Source organism: Carcharhinus amblyrhynchos, chromosome 6, assembly GCF_965287045.1.
Source record: "Carcharhinus amblyrhynchos chromosome 6, sCarAmb.v2.hapA, whole genome shotgun sequence".
Lineage (NCBI taxonomy): Eukaryota > Metazoa > Chordata > Chondrichthyes > Carcharhiniformes > Carcharhinidae > Carcharhinus > Carcharhinus amblyrhynchos.
Genome location: NC_137329.1, coordinates 119971753 through 119992638, shown reverse-complemented (window position 1 = coordinate 119992638; position 20886 = coordinate 119971753). Strand labels below are relative to the sequence as shown.

The 20886-nt window shown below is 41.6% G+C and overlaps 1 protein-coding gene across 3 annotated transcripts in view; it reads left to right on the top strand.

Moving 5' to 3' along the window:
• Positions 1-20886, top strand: part of poc1b (POC1 centriolar protein B) — an 88194-nt gene that overhangs the window by 37730 nt on the left and 29578 nt on the right. For all 3 annotated transcript variants that reach the window (XM_080191761.1, XM_080191760.1, XM_080191759.1), the window contains exons 9-10: positions 1952-2104; positions 4884-4970. In XM_080191761.1, coding sequence (XP_080047887.1) covers positions 1952-2104; positions 4884-4970 — 240 coding nt within the window. The remainder of the gene's footprint in view (positions 1-1951; positions 2105-4883; positions 4971-20886) is intronic.

Here is a 20886-nt window from a genome sequence, read left to right as displayed (position 1 = left end):
CACTTGGAACTGGAGCATTCACCTCATTGTGGCAGGATTGCAATCTTAACTTCTCACTCTGGAACTTGAGCACAAAATTTACCTTGACGCTCCAGTGCAATACTGAAAAAGTCCTGCGTTGCCAGAGGTGCCATCTCTTGGATGAGCTGTTAGACAGTCCCTGGTGGACATATAAGATCTCACAGCACTATACTTTCTTAACTAACATTTATCCCTCAACCAACATTGAAACAAATGATTGTGATTGATTTAGTTGTTGATTATGGTAGCAAGCTGCCATAAATCTGATTGCTACGTTTCCTGCTTTGTAACTGTGACTACATTTGTAAAGCACTTTGGGATATCCCGAGGACATAAAAGGCACTAAGTAAATGCAAAACTTTTTTTTAAAGCATTGAAGCCAAATGACAAGTTTGTTTGTAATTCTTTTGGCCCATTAAGTCCCTGAGTCATTTCAAAATTTTGCACAGATGAATAAGATTTTTTTAAATGCTTCACTATCTGTGGGAGGGTTTCAATCACTGAGTGCCTGCTGCCAAGAGTATTTGCTGCTGTTAAAAGTGGCAACTGTAAAAGTGTGATTTCACCAGAAGGGGGCTGGAGTTCATATGCATGGAAACTCAAATAGAAGTATTCCTGTACATAAGGAAATGTAGGATGGTCCTAGATTGGAGTTATAGAGGATGCTAGAGAGTTAAATCATTTTGCATTGAGCGAAAAATAAATGGATTGAAATGTGGTTTAAATTATTTAGTCGGGAAGGGAATTGATTAAATTGATCTGTGTGCTTTGAGTTGTCCATCCTGAAATAAACTTGCAGCTGACGATGAACATTTAAGTTTTGGGACATGCACTATCTAGCTTTAAGAGCTTTATTGAAAATCCAAAAGGGTCTTTGCTGTTTATAGTTTTCCATTTAATGGTTCAGATACGGGAATTGAAGTAATAATCTGTATGTTTGCAAGCTATTACAACTGGATGTTGATGTTTTGGGGAAATGCCCCAAGTATGGCAATTTGTTTAGTGTTATGAGCTTGACTAATGGCAGATTGAAGACAGTGATGAAAGTAAGAGATTTTGGTATTAGAGTTCATCATTCTCTGAAGACTCATGACCAATGTCATGAGGCTAAAGCAAATGGGCTTCTGGGTTGTATTCACAATGCAATTCACTACAAGGTGAAGCAAGATTTTGTCCTTGTATAGGACCTTGGTATGGTATCGGTTAGAATACTGTGCTCAGTTTTGTGCTCCTCACTTGAGCAATATAAGCTTTAGAGAAAAACGGGAAATAGGCACAGGGGTAGGCCATTTGTCCGCTCGAATCTCCTCCACCATTCAACTCTTATCATGGCTGATCTTCCACCTTAATGCTATTTTCCTGCACTGTCCCCATATCTCTTTTTGATTTGATTTATTATTGTCACATGTATTAGTATACAGTGAAAAGTATTGTTTCTTGCACACTATATAGACAAAGCATACCATACATAGAAAAGGAAAGAAGGGAGTGCAGAATGTAGTGTTACAGTCATAGCTATTGTGTAAAGAAAGATCAACTTAATGCTAGATAGGTCCATTCAAAAGTTGGATGGCAAGAGATTGAATTAAAACATTGTTAGAGAGTTTAAAAGAGTTAGAATAAAGTTTTAGAAGTATGGAACAAGACTAAAAGACAACAAAGGATTCAAACTTTGGTCCCCAGAGTATCAACCTGGGCCTCTGGATTACTAGCCGAGTGACAATACCACTACACCATCACCTGTCCTTAAAACTAAGCTAATGTTACCAAAGTGAATATATTAATATAATGCCTGTTGCATGTTCCTGTACCCATTTTCCATCCTGCAGTTGAATAGAATTTTGTTGTGGTCCCACAGACTTTCTTATTAATGTTCTAATTGATTCTCTAACCTAGTTTTTTTTTAAAAAAAAAGTTGCTTTATTTACAGGTATTGGTATGGAAAACAAATTTTGACAGTATTCCTTATAATGAGGTTTTGAAAAGCCATAGCATAAGAACAAATCCTGATCCTGCTCCTCACATCACTGATATTCATCCAAGAATTCCTCATCTGCATACTTGTGGACCTCAAACGCTACAGGTAATTGTATTCTAATCCTGTTTGTACAGTAGCTAATCCAAACGAATGAAGTTCATTAATGTGGACTGCAGTCTACTGAACGCTAAGTGCGTAATTATCTAACTATGCATATTATAGCACTCAGTTGATTCAATGGTAATATGTTTGTTTTATGCATATGTGGGAAATGAATAGAGGATAATTGATACTCAGAAGGAATTTGAGGCCATAATTAGTCAAAGGTTTCTGTTGATTACAAAGCTTATTTGAAACCTTGTGTTGAATTAGTACCTTTTAAATCCTCTGTATATCTGTCTCTTGAACACATATACTAGTAATTTGAAAACAAACTTGTGACTCGATATTTAAATGATAATGTAGCCCTTGAAGGATATTGGATCATTGTTCTCATTCAGTTTGTTTAACTGTGCAGACAAAATCATCTGTACTGAATGTGCAGTCTTATTCAATTGGACAACTGTCATCGGTCCCTGTGTTTTATACAGGCAAAATTCATCCTTTAATATTTGAAAAATAACTCCTTTGCAAAACTCTGCAGTCATGACATCTTCCTTGCCCCCATCCACCTGTGGAGGCAGGGATGTCGTGGTATTGTCACTGGACTGGTAATTCAGAGATCCAGGGCAAAATCTGACCCAGGTTCAAATCCCACCATGGCAAGAATTTGGCCTTAAAAGTCTAATGCCCATGAAACCATTTGTCAATTGCTGTAAAAACCCATCTAGCTCACTGATGTCATTTAGGGAAGGAAATCTTCTGTCCTTACCCAGTTTGACCTACATGTGACTCCAGATCCAAAGCAATGTGGGTGACTCTTAAATGCCCTCTGAAAAGGCAGTTCGGGATGGGTAATAAATGCTGGGCCCAGCCAGCAGCACTCCGGTCTTGCAAATAAATTTTGTGATCTTTTAATGGACGTGGAAAGGAGGGCACGGCCTGCAATTTGTAGTATTTCACAGATCCCTGAGCTGTTAGTACCTGAACAGGATGTGAACTTTACAAAGGAATTGTACTCAGCATGGCTAAATGTATAATTTTCTGTGGTGTCCCAAGAGAGAGCCTGCTCAAATCCACTAGTTCTACTATGTTAACACTATGATAGAAGCTGGTTAGTCAGTTGGAACTGTAGTTATTTTATTAAAATGAATCTCTCCGCTTGCAATATAGCATCGTCAATTGAATCATTAAATTAATTCTTGGTGTGTTAATGCATGATATATCAGTCATAGAAAGAGGCATGACTATATATGCAAATTTCAAGACTTCTATGGGTGGCACAGTGATGAGCAGGGCTGCCTTATAGCACCAGAGACCTGGGTTCAATTCCTGGTTTGGGTCACTGTCTGTGCGGAGTTTGCATGTCCTCCCTGTATCTGTGTGGGTTTCCTCCTGGTGCTCCGGTTTCTCCCACGGTCTGGTTAGGTGCATTGGCCATGCTAAATTCTCCCTCCGTGTACCCGAATAGGCGCCGGAGCGTGGCGATTAGGGGGTTTTCACAGTAACTTCATTGCAGTGTTAATGTAAACCTATTTGTGTCTGATAAATAATTTTTAAAATATGCAACTTTTAAAGCATAGTTACTGTTGCCTTGTAAGAAATGCAGCAGCCAATTTGTGCATTGCCAGCCCCAACAAACAACAAAGCGGTAATGATCAGATATTTGTGAAGCTAGTTGAGGGATAAATATCGGCTAGGACTTCCCTGCTTAACACCACATTGTGAAACAGGATGCAACAATTGTGTGGTTTCAAAATGTTAAGCATCTGTGACATTTTAAGGTTTCCTTCCATTGTGGCAGAGAATAATAGATAAATAATGAAGGAGAGAATGAGAAGAGGAAATTCCAAAGAGATGATGCTGGTGGTGTTGTGAAAAGAGGCTATTTACTATTGACACACAGAAGGAATGTGCCTAAATGGTAAATGTCAAAATATTTTGTTATATCGGCAATCTCTGAAAAATTCTTGAGGTAATTCCATAATCTCTGGAAAAAGATCCATAAATAATTCATGCGGTTCATTAATTCTACTGAAAATTTGAATTCCCCTGCAAGGTTCTTAAATAATCATGAAGAACTAAACATTCATTAGTTGGTTTTGCACACACAACATTGGCCAACTTTCTTCCAACATCCAAAGGAAGGCAGTGATGTAATGGTATTGTCAGTGGGCTGGTAATTCAGTGACCCAAGGTAATGCTCTGGGAATCAGGTCTGAATCCCACCAGTGCAGATGGTGTTCTTCACATTAAGCTGATCTTTTTCTTCACCCTATCAGTAACTGCAACACTACATCCAGCATGCTTTTCATCTCCCCTATGTACGTTATGAACTTTACACTTTGCCTGTATAGCCAGCAAGAAACAATACTGTATGCCAACGCATGTGACAATCAAATGAAACAAGTCCTCAAAAACTATTGTCAATGTTGTCAGCCCCAAGGACATAGACCCCTTGTGCACCTACGGGTCCTTGATTATTTATCACTAGATAGTTTATTAGACGTGTACTACCTTCTGCACAAAATAATTAAAGCAAAACTGTTGGTGCACTTGTCATCTTCTTTAAGGATTTAGTTCCTGATCCTGGGGTTTGTGGCAAAAGTGAACATGTTGTTAAATTGAATAAAATCAAACTGAAGTTTATCTGTTCACTTAAGATGTAGACTTTTTGGAGAAGCTTATGTAATTGGGTTGATTTTTTCCCCCCCCCTCTCTCTCTTTCTTTCTTTCTTTCTTCCCCCCCGCCCCCCTGCCATTTTTGACCCTTCTCACAATACAGATTGATCCCAGGCGATCTGTAGCTGACATGCAATCATCTGATCCCCCAGTGCTGGACATTGGAAATGGCTTTTTCTCCAAGCCCAAGGTGAGATTGTGATTCCACGTAATGTGACTATTTAATATCCTAAAGGGGAAATAGCGGTTTAATGGTTGGGTTTAAATATTGTTACTTACTATGAATATAAAGTGTTGTCATCTGAAGGCTCACATTTTTAGTAACACTTTCCTTGATATTCCTTTTAATCCCATTTTCTCTCTTGCCTTGAAGGCATTGATTGAAGCCTTGTTTTGGAATGGGAACACAATTACTGAATATCTTCTAGTACCTCACTCCAGTGGCTTTACTCATTTGTGACCCTGGGTGTCAGCATATGAAGAGATCATGGTTAGACTAGCCTGTCCGCATTTGCATTTCTAGCAAGGATCATTGGATTGATGGGGGCATTTGTGGCATTGCCTACTGCATCCCACTGAGATGGCTAACTTGATACAGATAGTGATTTTTCCCTAGTGCTCTCTGTCTCAACTACACAGGAACCACTAGGGAATCCAGAAGAATATACATTTTCATATAGCATTTTTCAAAATGGCCCAAAGTTCTTCACAGGAATGTTATCAAACAAAATTTGACTTGAGGAGAGATCAGGACAGGTAACCAAAATCAAAAGAGAAAATGCTGGAAAATCTCAGCAAGTCTGGCAGCATCTGTAAGGAGAGAAAAGAGCAGAGTCCAGATGATCCTTTGTCAAAGCTCTAGGTAACCAAAAGCTAGAGTCATAGAGGATTACAGCATGGAACAGGCCCTTTGGCCCAACTTGTCCATGCCACCTTTTTTTAAACTCCTAAACTAATCCCAATTGTACGCATTTCACCCATATCCCTCTATACTCATCGTACCCATGTAACTATCTAAATGCTTTTTAAAAGATAATATTATACCAGTCTCTACTACTACCTCTGGCAGCTTGTTCCAGACACTCACCACCCTCTGAGTGAAAAAATTGCCTCTCAGGATACTTTTATATCTTTCGCCTCTCACCCTTAAGCCTATGCCATCTAGTTTTAGGCTCCCCTACCTTTGGGAAAAGATATTGACTATCTACCTTATCTATGCTCTTCATTATTTTACAGACCACTATAAGGTCACCCTTCAGCCTCTTACACTCCAGAGGAAAAATGTCCCAGTCTATTCAGCCTCTCCTTATAACTCAATCCATCAAGTCCAGGTAGCATCCTAGTAAATCTTTTCTGCACTCTTTCTAATTTAATAATATCTTTTCTATCATAGGGTGACCAGAATGGCACACAGTATTCCAAGTGTGGCCTTACCAATGTCTTGTACAACTTCAACAAGACGTTTCAACTCCTGTATTCAGTGCTCTGACCAATGAAACCAAGCATGCCGAATGCTTTCTTCACCACTCTGTCCACCTGTGACTCCACTTTCAAGGAGCTATGAACATGTACCCCTAGGTCTCTTTGTTCTGTAACTCTCCCAATGCCCTACTATTAACTGAGTAAGTCCTGCCTTGGTTCAATCTACCGAAATGCATCACCTCGCATCTGTCTAAATTAAATTCCAACTGCCATTCGTCAGACCACTGGCCCAATTGATCAAGATCAATTGGAGACAACTTTCTTCACTGTCCACTATGCCACCAATCTTGGTGTCGTCTGCAAACTTACTAACAATGCCCTCTATATTCTCATCCAAATCATTAATATAAATGACAGATAACAGTGGGCTCAGCACTGATCCCTCAGGCACACCGCTGGTCACAGGTCTCCAGTTTGAAAAACAACTCTCTACAACACCCTCTGGCTTCTATCAAGAAGCCAGTTCTGTATCCATTTCGATAACTCACCCTGGATCCCGTGAGATTTAACTTTATGCAACAACCTACCATGCAGTATCTTGTCGAAGGCCTTGCTAAAGTCTATATAGATAACATGCTAGGTCGAAGTTGGTTTTTAAGGAGGGCAGTGTGGTAGGATTCATGTGATTTCTAATTCCATACAATATTCCTTCAGTATCACTGAGGGAGGGGGAAAAATAAGCATTAATTCTTTCAATATTTGCAAGGCAAAGGTGAAAATTTTAACCATTCAAAAAGTTGAATTTTTATGATAGCTCATTACTTTTTCCAATTTAAAAAGCTGCTGAAGTGAAAATTAAACCTTTTGTATTCATAAAAACAAGTCTGCCTTGCCTTGTCTCGAGAGTAACAAAAGTTCAGGCTTAGAACACTGTCATAACATTGGTGTTGCGTCAGGTGGGGGAGGGACTAGTCACAACCGTACAACTTTTACACTCTTAAACGTCAAATGATTTTTCGCATCATTTGTGTGTCAACCAGCAGGTCTGGAGAATTATTTGATTTTATAGTATTTTCAACACTACAGTCAAATAGCTGTGAAGAAACTGAGACGCACGCTGGCTGGCTAATAACACAGCTGCAGATTCAGCTATTTGTATATTTATAGCATATGCAGTAAAGCCACCAAACCAAAGTGGTGTTAACTTGCACACATTGGAGTAACACTTCACAAATGTGCAAGTTTTTAACCTGAATTTTATAAAGAGGCATTGCCAGTTTATGTGGCTGAGAAGTAAACTGATACATCTGACTCTAAATCTATCTTGGAAGCAGCTCTCTAAGTAGTGATGCTTTCTGCTAAGTCAGGTTGAATCCGGTCATGTGGGGCTTGAGTTGTAAGCTAGGCATAAAGAAAAATCGTGCCACAGGATGAAGATTTTGCAATTGTTTGGCAGCTGTTTCACTGTTCTGAAGATGAAAAATGAATTTTTATTTGAAGACAGTGTCTTCTCAACAGGTCCTCTCAATTTGTTGAAATGTGTTACACTAAGGATTTTTTTGGCATCAAGTTTTACTTAAAAAACTGATTAATTATTAAATAAGAGAGGAAAAGAATATAAGAAATGGGGACAGCAGTAGGCTAGTCCCCTCAAGTCTGCCCTGCCATTCAGTATTATGGCTGATCTGATTGTGGCTTTGACTTCTCTGTCCTGCTATAAGACATAGGAGCAGAATTAGACCGCTCGGTCCATCAAGACTGCTCGGCCATTCATGGCTGATGTTTTTCTTATCCCCATTCTCCTGCCTTTTCCCCATAACTCTAATCCCCTTATTAATCAAGAACCTATCTATCTCTCTCTTAAAGACACTCAATGACCTGACCTCCACAGCCTTCTGAGGCAAAGAGTTTCACAGATTCAATACACTCTGGCTGAAGAAATTCCTCTACATCTGTTTTAAAGGATCGTCCTTTAATGATCTCCATACCCTTGATTCCCTTTTGTAGATCAAAAATCAGTATAACCCAGCCTTGAATGTATTCACTGACCATTGCTCTCTGGGGAAGAGAATTCCCCAGACTAGTGACCCTCTGAAAAAAAAATTGCTCCTCATCCCCCTCTTAAATGCAAGACCTCTTGTTTTATAATCTGTGTCCCCTGGTTCTTGATTTCCCTCAGGAGGGGGAAACATCTAGCAGGCCCTCTCGGAATCTTATGTTTTGTTACAATCACCTCTCATTCACCTAAATGCCAATAAGGTATAAGCCAAACCTGCTCGATTTTCCTGATATGACGACCTTCATCTCAGGAATCGGACTACTTCTCTGAATTTCTTCTGTGCAATTATATTCCTCAAGTTAGGAGACAAGAACTGTATTGTACACAGTACTCCAGCTGCAGTCTCACCAATGCCCTATACACCTTACTTTCATGCTCCCTTTCTCATGTTCTCTTACAATAGAAGTTAGTGTTCTATTTGCCTTTCTAATTACTTGCTACACCTGCATGCTAATCTTTTGTGATTTGGGTATGAGAATACCCAGATCCCCCATACCACAGCATTCTGTAATCTCTCCAATGCAATTAAACAATATATTCTTAGTCTTCATGTCAGATGTCTGCTGGATGCAATAGTAGGTGGAGTATCAAAATTGCATGTTTTATTGCTTTGAATGAGGCAAGACTTGCTGTCATCTGTTTGTCCAAGCATATGTTGTAATTTTGTTCTTTATCCTGTAGGTGGTGCTGTTAGATTGTAAACTCAACAGTTAGTTCATCAGTACAACACTTGGATGTAGTTAAAAAGTCTCACAACAACAGAGTAAAATCCAGAAGATTTATCTGGTAACATGAACGTTCGAAGCACTGCTCCTTCATCAGATGATGAAGGGGCAGTGCTCCGAAAGCTCATGCTTTCATTCTTACTGTGCTTACCGCAGTCCACCGCTGGCATCTCTACGTCACGCTTGGATGTGACGGATATAAATTTGTGTTTTGAAGTATCCATTGCTTCTTTCTGGTCGTTTTATTTTTTAAACTTGTGCTGGGCGGCACGGTAGCACAGTGGTTAGCACTGCTGCTTCACAGCTCCAGGATCCTGGGTTCAGTTCCCGGCTCGGGTCACTGTCTGTCTGTGTGGAGTTTGCACGCTGTCCTCGTGTCTGCGTGGGTTCACTCCGGGTGCTCCGGTTTCCTCCCACAGTCCAAAGATGTGTGGGTTAGGTTGATTGGCCGTGCTAAGAAATTGCCCCTTAGTGTCCAGGGATGTGTAGGTTAGAGGGATTAGTGGGTATAATGTGTGGGGGTGGGGCCTGGGTGGGATTGTGTTCAGTGTGGACTGGGTGGGCCGGGGGGCCTCTTTCTGCACTGTGGGGTTCTATGATTCTATGATATCTTAAATGCCCTGCAGCTAGTTTGTACTTCACAGAACACTGCATAAATATACAATTTCATTAGATTTACAATAAGCAACAGCAGCAGGGCCTAAACTTAATGCCCTGTCTACCCGTGCTCTGCAAACCTCTTTACTCTGCTCAATGACATAACACTGTAATGAAAAAGCTTGGCAAACCAAACAATTGATGCGTTTATTATCAGATGTGTGAACATTTAATGCTAGAAAAGGAAAATAAATATTCCATTATCATACACATGCTGCCCTGAGCATGCATTGAAGGAAATTAGAAAGAATTCATAAGTGCTGTTGAGTAATGCAAATGAATTGCTCAGCCTACACTGGTTACTGTTTTCCTAATATGTTGTACCATATATCACATTCTGTTGTATCCACTGCCAACATTGCTGAAATATCTGTGAATCAGTATTTTTGGGGGGTATTTACTCAATACCTAAATTTCCTGCCTTTAACGCTCGTTTGATAAAATGGATGAAAGAACTATGGCACCTTGGTGGTGATACTTTTTGAGAATTAGGTTCAAATCAACACACATTAAAATGAAAATTGCCCTGAATGAATCTCGGGGGAACAAATTGTTGGGATGTGAATCCCCCAGGTCGAAGCCGTTCATAATTAATCCAAAGTGGGGGAAACACAAACGTAATGTGAGGATTGTTTGTTCATAAATTGGAAATCATTCATGACCTTTTGATTTTTCCTCCAACGATAAATCAAAGGGAGCTTTGCAGTGAAGTCAGCCTATGGCCTTGGGAGTACCTGTAGCTGGAACTGATTCTCTGAAGCAAAAAAAAATCTATTTCACTTCCCAGTACTGAGGTCCCTCACTTTAATGAGCAAAGGAGATATTCAGAAATAACGTGCTGCCGTACTGTTTCCGAGATTAAGGTTTTGAGTTTAAAATTGACCTTCCATTGCAGATGTAACCCAGTGAGAGTCTGAATCCTGGAATTTTATTCATTGTTATTTCCTTTCCTATCAAGCCCATGTTTGTGACGCTGATGTTCCTATGTTCGTCTGCCTCCAAGTGGCACTCCTATATCCTCGCTTACAGTGTGAAACCAAATTATTCCTGATACTTGCTGGTTTTTAACACATGGGATGTGGGATCTTCAGCTCCATTTTTGATAACTGAAGCAGTGCTCACAGAAAGATGTAATGATATGTAATGAGCAGACCCAATAGAGAATGAGCATCACAAACCCCAAAGTGAGTAAGGGAAATCATTCTGTAACGAGTTCCAGCAAGCTTTAAGTTTGAGTTCACATGTTGTTCTGGGAAGACATACCAGTTAACAACCGTGAATGTTTTTATAATGCAGAAATTAGAATCCAACAAAGACTATTCGGTCTGTTATGTCTATGCAGGCTGAAAAAATGGTCATCCAACCTAATCCCACTTTCCCACCCTTGGTCTGTACCTTTTCTAATATGATGAGGGTTTTTGCTTGCACTATATTTTCAAGCAGTGAGTTCCTGACCCCTCTTGTCAACATTCTTCTAAACTCTGCCAATTACTTTAAATCTGTCCACCCAGGTTATTGGCATCTCTAAGGTTCCTCCTTATCCACACTGTCTCTGGATCCTTCATGATTTTATACATCTCAATTAAACCGCCCCTCAACCTTTTCGGTTCCAGAGTCTATCCAATCTTTCCTCATAAAAAGAAAAACTTGCATTTTCATGACTATCGACTCTCTCAAAGTGCCTTACAGCCATGAAGTACCTTTTTGAAGCTTGGTCACTGTTGTAATGTAGGAAATGCAGCAGCCAATTTACATTCCACAAACTCCCACAAACGGCAGTGTGATTAAAAATAGATTATCTGGCCATTGTGACGTCAAGTCATACATATTTTCAAGGCACCAGGGATAGCATAAAAGCAAAATACTGTGGGTGATGGAATCTGAAACATAAACAGAAAATGCTGGAAAATCTCAGCAGGTCTGACAGCATCTGTGGTCATGATGTGGAGATGTCGGCGTTGGACTGGAGTAAACATAGTAAGAAGTCTCACAACACCGGGTTAAAGTCCAACAGGTTTATTTGTAGCAAATGTTTTTGGAACTGGCTGTTCCTTCGTCAGGTGGGTGGGAGTTCTTATCACAAACAGGGCATATAAAGACACAAACTCAGTTTACATGAATAATGATTGGAATGTGAGTCTTTACAGCTAATCAAGTCTTAAAGGTACAGACAACATGAATAGAGAAAACATTAAGCACGGGTTAAAAGGACGTGTATTGTTTCCAGACAGGAAAGTTAGTGAGATTTTGCAAGTCCAGGCAAGTTGTGAGGCTGACAGAGTGACCTGAACCCAAGATCCCAGTTGAGGCTGTCCTCGTGTGCGGAACTTGGCTATCAGTTTCTGCTCAGCACTGTTGTCTCGTGAAGGCCGCCTTGGAGAGCGCCTACCCAAAGATCAGAGGCCGAATGCCCATGACCGCTGAAGTGTTCCCCAACAGGAAGAGAACAGTCTTGCCTGGTGATTGTCGAGTGGTGTTCATTCATCTGCTGTCTTTTTAACCTGTACTTAATGCTCTCTCCACTCCCATTGTCTGTACCTTTAAGACTTGATTAGCTGTAAAGACTCGCATTTCAATCATTATTCATGTAAATTGAGTTTGTATCATTATATGCCCTGTCAGTGATCAGAACTCCCTCCCAACTGATGAAGTTCCGAAAGCAAGTGTCATTTGCTACCAATAAACCTGTTGGACTTTAACTTGGTGTTGTGAGACTTCTTACAGCATCTGTGGTGACAGAATAAAGCCACCGCTTTGAGTCAGGATGACTTTTTGTCAGAGCTGAGGGATAACGCGCAAAATCTTTCTTTCCACTCGATGATGGGGCTTGGGTGTAATGTCTCATCAGAAAGATAGCATTTCTGACAACGCCAGCCTTCATTTTCAAGTGCCAGGATGGACTTGACCTCAGAACTTGTGATTCAGAAGTGAGCATGACACCAACTGAGCAGCAGCTGACACACTAGCATCATTCTTCTAAATTTCCTCCATAGTGTGATCACATCCTTCCTACATGTGGTGACCAGAACAATATGCAGTACTCTGGCTATGGACCAATTTGCGTTTTATGGAGTTTGAACATAACATTTCTATTCTTGTATTTAATGGATTGTACATTAAAAGAAAATATTGTATGCTTTTTTTAAGCACCTTATCTATTTGTCCTACTACCATTGAGATATTGTGCACTCCTAGAACCCTCTGTTCCTCTATACTTCAGTGTCTTGTTATATATAATTTACTACCTGCCAAGTTCACTTCTCCAAATGCATCATCACGCACTTCCATTCCATTTACTGCTTTTCTGCCCACCTGACCATTGGTAGCTTTCCTCCCTGCCATCCACCACACCGCTAGTTATTGTATTTTCCACAAATGTCTTAATCACATGCCCTTCATATAAGTCTAAATCATTGAAACATACAACAGAGAGCAAGGGGCCGAGAACTGAGCCCTGCAGAACCCCACTGGAAACCACTTTTCATTCCTATGAACACCTGTCAAACATGGCTTGCTTCCTGTCATTGCCAGTTTTGAATCCACATTCCACTTTTCGTCTACCCCGAGGGCTTTGACTTTCCTGACCAGTCTGTCATTTGGGACATTGTCAGATGGCTTCATTGAGTTCTGACCATAAATGAGGTTATTCGAACTGCTGTATCTGCACAGGCTCTCCAGATGATCATTATGACTTGGTGCCATTCTCCACATGCCTTTTCCCCATACCTTTGCACATTGTTTCTATTCAAATAATCGTCTAATGTCCTTCTGAATGTCTCCAACACACTCCCAGGCAGTGCATTCCAGACCCCAATCACTTGCTGTATTTAATTTTTTTTTTGTCATGTGGATTTCTTTTGCAAATCACTTTAAATCTGTGCCCTCTCATTCTTGGTCCTTATATGACGGGGAACATTTCTCCCTATCTGTCCCGCTCATGAATTTGAACATCGCTATCAAATCTCCCGTCCGCTGCCTTCTCTCCAAGAACAGTACCACCTTCTCCAGTCTGTCCACATAACTGGCATTTTCCATCCCGGGAACCATTATTCTGTACTCTTCAATGCGTTCACTAGAGTGTGGCACCCAGAACTGTGCACAACATACCAGCTGAGGTCTGACTAGTGTCTTGTATAAGTTCAACATCACCTTCTTTGCTCTTGTACTCAATGCCTTTATTACTAAAGCCCAAGATACTATATGCTTTATTAACTGCTCTGTTCACCTGTACTGCAACCATATGCACGTCCATTACTCTTTGTTCGGACGGGTGGATGGAGGAGCGCTCGATTTCCAGCTTTCTTTGCCTTTTGAGGGAATATGCCTTGATGGTGCCTAAACCTTAAGAGTACCCATTGTTCAGCTGCAGTTTCTCCCACCGACCTTTTGTCCCAATCTATCTGGCTCAACTCAGTTCTTGCCACATCAAAGTTGGCTTGCTAAAATGTATATAGTCATAATTAAGCATGCTACCTCATCAACCTTCCTCATTACTGCCACAAAATTTTCAATCGCGTGCAACCTTCCCTTGCCTTTCTAAATAAGAATTTATATTGTCCTTCAATTTTTTTTCCCAATAATTAACCCACTACCAAGTTTAGACTGACCATTAGTTACTTACTCTATCCCTTACCCACCACCACCCCCACAAACAAATTGTACAATGACAGGAAAACACAAGGGCTCTCACTTTTTTTTAACCTGCCCCTTTGGAAATTGTTATCATCCACTGTTACATGTCCCATGCTGAAATAGGCCCATGCAATGGTTCTGGTTCTTGAACAATGGTTCACCGAGTTCAGTTTTCTTGCTGATGGAATGAAGTGCGCTCATCATTTCTAGAAAGGTATTTACTGTGTATTCATTTTTGTAGTAATTATATACTACCTTTTAATGTAGGAAAACGTCTTGAGGAAATTACAGATGCAAAATATTTTTCACTTATCGTGGAATATATGTATTTGATTCATTTATAAGAGGTCTTTAGCTTCTAGTCAAAATACCTGAAGATTTGCTCATGATTTGAATGTTTTCTTTTCGTTCATGTTCGTCATTCATTGTTTTTTTTTAAATCCATACGTGAGCAAGGATTTATTGCTCACCCTAATTGCCCTTGAAATGGTGGCAAGCAAATTTCTGACAGCTGTGTTCCTGGGCCATTACATGGAGCAGTTAAGGGTGAACCCAGATGAGGGCTAGAGTCAATAAGAATGGCAGATTTTCTTCCCTTAACGGTTATTAGCGAACCAAATGGATTCTTAAGATAATCCAGAAGTTATATGGTCACCATTACTGATGCAAGCTTTTCCTTTAATTCCAGATTTATTTAATTGAATGTAAATTCCCAGCTATCATGGTGGGATTTGATCTCCAGATCGTTCATTCAGGGCTCTGGGTTACTAAATCATTAAAATAAACGTTAGTTTATTATTTCCGCATAAACATATTCATGGTGGCACAGTGGTTAGCACTGCTGCCTCACAGAGTCAGGGACCTGGGTTTGATTCCCGGCTTGGGTAACTGTCTATGTGGAGTTTGCACATTCTCCCTGTATCTGCATGGGCTTCCTCCTACAATCTGAAAGACATGCTGATTAGGTGCATTGACCCAAACAGGAAAGTGTGGCAACTAGGAGAATTTCACCATAACTTCTTTGTGGTGTTAATGTAAGCCTTGCTTGTGATTTAATAAATAAATAAATTTTTTGTTATTCTTGCCACCAATCAGTAAGGTGGCAGGAATGTGTGTCTTTGCACGCACAGTGCAAGCCAAGGTTTTTACTACCATTGCCCTCCATTGGTGGGCATCTGTCAGCCTGTGTCAGTATTGATTATCTGCATGTAATGTCAACCTCCCAGCTTCTCTCTCTCTCACTTCGGGTAGCTGCTTACTTGTCATCCTGCTCTGCCTCTCTGCAAGCTGTTCTGTCTGCCACTGGCATGGTCCTTCCCCCATCGCCTCTCATTGACACCTCCCCCCCCACCACCACCACCACCACCACCGCCTACTCTCCTGTGTGATACTGTGCTCTCTGGCCATGGCTAGCTGCGGTCTATCAAACCTTGTCTCACTTCCCCTGGGGCTTGGCGTCTCACTCTGTAGCCCAGCAGACCCTGTTCCAGGTGAAAATCTGGCCTTTGAGTTGAAAGTTCTGTTTCATGCAGCTAGTCTAAACACAACAATCAGCAGTTGTTGTGTGCATGTGTAATATATATGTATTCTGCGGAGCTGCACTGTCTCATTTGATGGAGTTAAATTTCCAGTCACTGAAAACTGATGCAGCATTGTTTGCAGTTTCCGGTTCAAAGTTCAGTTTTCTTGTCCCCACTGTGACCCAGTCATCAAATTGCAAAACAGATCGTTTAACACGACGACAACTATAACCTGTGTTCCTGCTCAAACCCAAGTAATAGATCAATGCAGTCATTGCAATCCACCAGTGAGGTTTTGCTTCGTGGCTGACAGTTCCTCAATATTCAGTTGTAAGATTGGGAGCGCATGCCCTGTTAACCTGGTGTTGTGAGACTTCTTGCTGGATTTACCTCAGTCCAACGCCAGCATCTCCACATCGTGACTGTTGCTGTAAAGCCAGACAACTGCTCAGTGTTGTGACTGGGGGGAACTGGAATTCTGCAGGGGCATTCTTTCAGAGTCCTTTAATGCTCTTTTGGAACTCAGTTGGCTGGTTGGATCTCTAACTTCCCCAGGGAAGCCTGGGTACTGACAGGGGGACACAATGTGAACACGGACCTGTTATCCCTTTAGTGCCCCATGTGGCACATTTTTCGTAGCAAAATCTGCCAGCAAACATCCTCTGGGTCATGAAAAGGAAAACATACCAAGTCACTAACAATTTCCTGGTGACAAAGCCTACTTGTTGAATGGCAGGCTTTGAACTATCACCAAGAGTGATTCTTACCAAACAGATTCAGGGTAGGCCAGGCCAGGGCCCCTGTTCAGTCAAACTCCACCACTGAATCTTCTGTGCAAACTTCTTGTGTTCTTGTGTACTGGCAGAGAGACACAACAGTGCTGTATATTACTGAGGAGTGTCCTCCCTACATACCAAATGACAAACTAATCACCTTAGCAAACGAGGAAGCTAAATAAGTAACTGCATTGGAAGCAACCCTCCCCACCCCCTCGATCCTTCTGCCTGTGTTATATCTTTGATCAGCGTGGAACACTTGGTGGCTTTGAGGTCACAGGCACTGCAACTACATGTATAGGAAGTGCACCCTCTGCAGTAGCGGCATCACTGGCTGATGAGAAATGGAATCTCTGCTGCAGCTCACTGTCTGTGGGAGGACTGCAGATTGGCAATCTTGTACTTTTTTTGCAAAAGTATACTTTATTCATAAAATATCTGAAGGAACAAACACTTCAAAAGTGGTCATTACACACAGTGCAATAGTATTCACGTTTTCTACATGTACCAAGTTGCACTCTGAACTACAATCAGCAAGATCTAAGCTGACAAACGAAAAGGCATTGCACCTGATCTGAAGCTTGATCTTGGCCAAGAAGGATCTTGTACATCTCACCGACCAACAGTGTGGGTGGGTGGGTGGGTGGGAGAACCGTTAATGGGTCACATTATATTTATCAACCTAGATGAATTCACCCCCCTCTCCTGCCTACTCTCCTGTGTGCTGTGTGATACTGTGGTCTCTGGCTAGCTGTGGTCTATCAAACCTTGTCTCACTTCCCCTGGGACTTGGCATCTCACTCTGTAGCCCAGCAGACCCTGTTCTTAGGGCCCTTGAAGCTGAGGCTTTTCGTCTTCTTTAAACTCTGTCATGTTTCAAATGTGGGCCATCCAAGGCTCAAATTGTAGGTTTCACCACATTCAGCAAAATGTATTTGTGAAGCTTTGTGTACACTTCTTGGGTCATTGTGAAATTCACTCACCAATGCTGCAATTCAGCCAAGAGGTCTTAAAATGAGGCATGTTAATATGGAGTACTCTATTGAATTTGCAAGTTTTAAAGCAGATTTGTTCTAGCAGTAGTCCAATTAATTGCACAAAGTCTGCTTCTGCTCTGCCAACATTTTGCTTGTCAGTCTGTCTGAAAATTAGCGTGTTTAAAGCTCATTATGTAACCGCTCCCTCCCGGATTCTGAAACCTTTAACACTGGCAGTCATCAGTCCCAGCCAACTTTAATCAGGGGCTTGATGCACTGATCCAATTAATTTAAGGCAGCCCCCCTGCCCGGCCATAGAATTCATGTGACGAAGGATTTTCTACCATGCTCGGTGGATCTGTTGACTTGCCAAATGAGTCTACTGAAGAACACTCTCCTGCAGCAAAGAAGATGATTGTATGTATGCTCTTACATTAAACTGCCATAATTCTGTAGCACATGGTTGATGCCTTGTTTCCATAAATGGTTGTGTCTGCAACTGTTCTCCGAAGAAGCCATTCATCCAGTGCCATTCCCCTGCCTTCTCCTTGCACATTCTTCCTTTACAGAAAGAAGTATTTTTCTTAGGCAGTCCCTCTGGGTCTAGGATTACTTGCTTCAACATTGAAAGAGTCTTCAGATGACTGAGGAGTCCAATGCCTGACCTATGGTCTCTGTCACAGAAGGAGGATGGGGTGCCAGCATATCACGTTTTTCTTTCACTGTCAGTTTGACTTAAGCCTATCCTCGGCGATGAAATTTGAGGTATTTGGATCCTTCCCAGATGCTTTTGCTCCAGTGGGGCCAGGGATTCACAGGTGTTGATGGGGGTTCACAGGTATTGATGGGGATGTTGCACCTTATCGTGGAGGCTTTGAGAGTGTCCTTGAAGTGTTTCCTCTGCTTTCCTGGGGCTGATTTTCCGTGTTGGAGCTCCAAGTAGTCTTGTGTCAGGTATGTGGATAATATGGCCCACGCAGTGGAGCTGGTCAAGCGAGGTCAATGCTTTGATGCTGGGGATGTTGACCTGAGTGAAAATCACTGACGTTGGATGCACCAATCCTGCCAGTGGATTTGCAGGATCTTGAAGTGACAGCACTGGTGGCACTTCTCCAGGGTTTCGAGATGCCTGCTGTACGTATTCCACATGTCTGAGCCATATGGGAAGATAGTATTACTACTGCTCTGTAGACCATTAGCTTGGTGCCACATCTGAGGTCCTGGTCTTCTAACACTTCAAATGACCAAAGACAGCTGGCACACTGAAGGCAGTGTCGGGCCTCATTGTCAATGTCTGCCTTTGTTGACAGTGGGCTCCCAAGTTATTGTCCGAGACCTCGTCCTGGATTTTGATAACTGAGGTACAGTGCAGTGTGGCAGGGGCAGTTTGGTAGGGAACCTTTCTGTTCCAGATATTTAGTCTAAGGCCCATGCTCCTGTATGCCTCAGTAAAGTTATTGACAATGGCTTGAAGTTTGGCCTTGGTGTGTGCTTAGATGCAAGCATTGTCTCCATGCTATAATTCAGTGCCAGGATGGAAGTGCCTTGGATTTGGCCTGCAGTCAGCGGAAGTTGAACACGTTCCCATCTGTTCTGTAGTTCAGCCCCACAGCAGGGAACTTGCTGAGGACAAGATGGAGCATTACAGCAAAGAAGCCTGGGATTCATAAAGTATAGTGGTGGCGTCAAGAGGGTCATACTGGCCTCTCACTGTGAATGGCCCCACTACTCCCCTCTTTCCTTTCCTAAGTGGTGGTTACTGTCTCCGGATCCCCTCTCCATCCATTTTTCCCTTTTTTAAATGCCTCAATTGAACCTAGCTCCACTAAACTCTCAGGCAGTGCATTCTGGACCCTAACCACTCTGTGTGGGGGAAAATGCTTTTCCTCATTTGCCAGTTACTTTAAATCTGTGTCCTCCATTCTCGGACCTTTCAGAAGTGAGAACAGTTTCTCCTTATCCACCTTGTCCAGATCCCTCATGCTTTTAAATATCTCTATCAAATCTCCTCTCGGCCTCCTTTCCTCTAAGGCAAACAGTCCCAACTTCTCAAATCTATCTTCGGAACAGAAGTTCCTCACCAGGGAGCCATCAACCATTCTTGTTAATCTTATCTGCGTTCTCTCCAATGCCTTCACATCTTTTTTAAAGTGCAGCACCCAGAATCTCACACAGTTTTGCAGTTGAGGCTGAACTAGTGTCTGATACAAATTCAATATTGCCTTCTTGCTCCTGTATGTTGTGCCCCTATTAAGAAAGCCCAGAGCACTATATGCTTTATTTAACCACATTCTGCCCTGTCACCTTCAGTGCACATGTGTGCCCAGGTCTCTCTGTTCCTGCACTCCCTAACAGTGTTACAACATATATTTTATATCGTGTCTCCATGTTCTTCCTGCGAAAATGAAGCACTCAGCATTTCACCACATTGATGTTCATCTGCCATTTGTCCGTCCACCAAATTATCCACGTCCTTTTGAAGTTTTATGTTATCCTCCTCACTATTTGCACTGCTTCCAAGTTCATCTGCAAATTTTGAGATTGTGCCTTGTACTTCAAGGTTGTGGTCATTGATTTATATACATCAGGAAAAGCATGGTCCCAATAATGACTCCTGGAGTGCTCAGCTACAAACCTTTGAGTAACCTGAAAAAACAATGAACAGTTACTGTGTTTCTTGCCACTCAGTTAATCTAGCATTCATGTTGAACTTTCCCTTTTATTCTGTGAGCAATAGCTTTGCTCACTAGCCTGTGCAGCATGCGCTGTAGCAAATGTCTTTTGGAAGTCCCTGTACATCACATCAACAGCGTTACCCTCATCAACCCTCGCTGTTACCTCTTCAAAAATCTCCCAAGATAGTTAAACATGAATTTCCTTTAATAAGTCCGTGCTGGTATTAATTTTGTCCCACCCACTGAAGTTAAACTGACAGGCCTACAGTTTGCTGGGTTTGTTTTTACATCCATTTTTTAAACAAGTGTGTAACTTGTAGTTTTCCAGTCCTCTTGAACCACTCCTGAGTCAAAGGAAGACTGGAAAATTGTAGCAAGTGCCTCCCAATTTTCACTATCCTTGGATGCTTTTCAACTGATCCTGCTGCTTCATTAATTTTTAAGTACGTACAGGCAACTATACTTTAATCAGTTTTAAACCTTTTTTAGTGTTTGAATTAATTACTTTCTCCATGACTTGAGTAGCGTCATCTTTCATGGTAAAGCCTGACACACACTATTCATTTGATAGGTTTTCACTTTGGAAGCAAAATCAAGAAGGCAGGTGACTATCCGGCTGTAAATTGGGAGAGGGGAGTGTGCAGTGGGACCTGGGTATCCTTG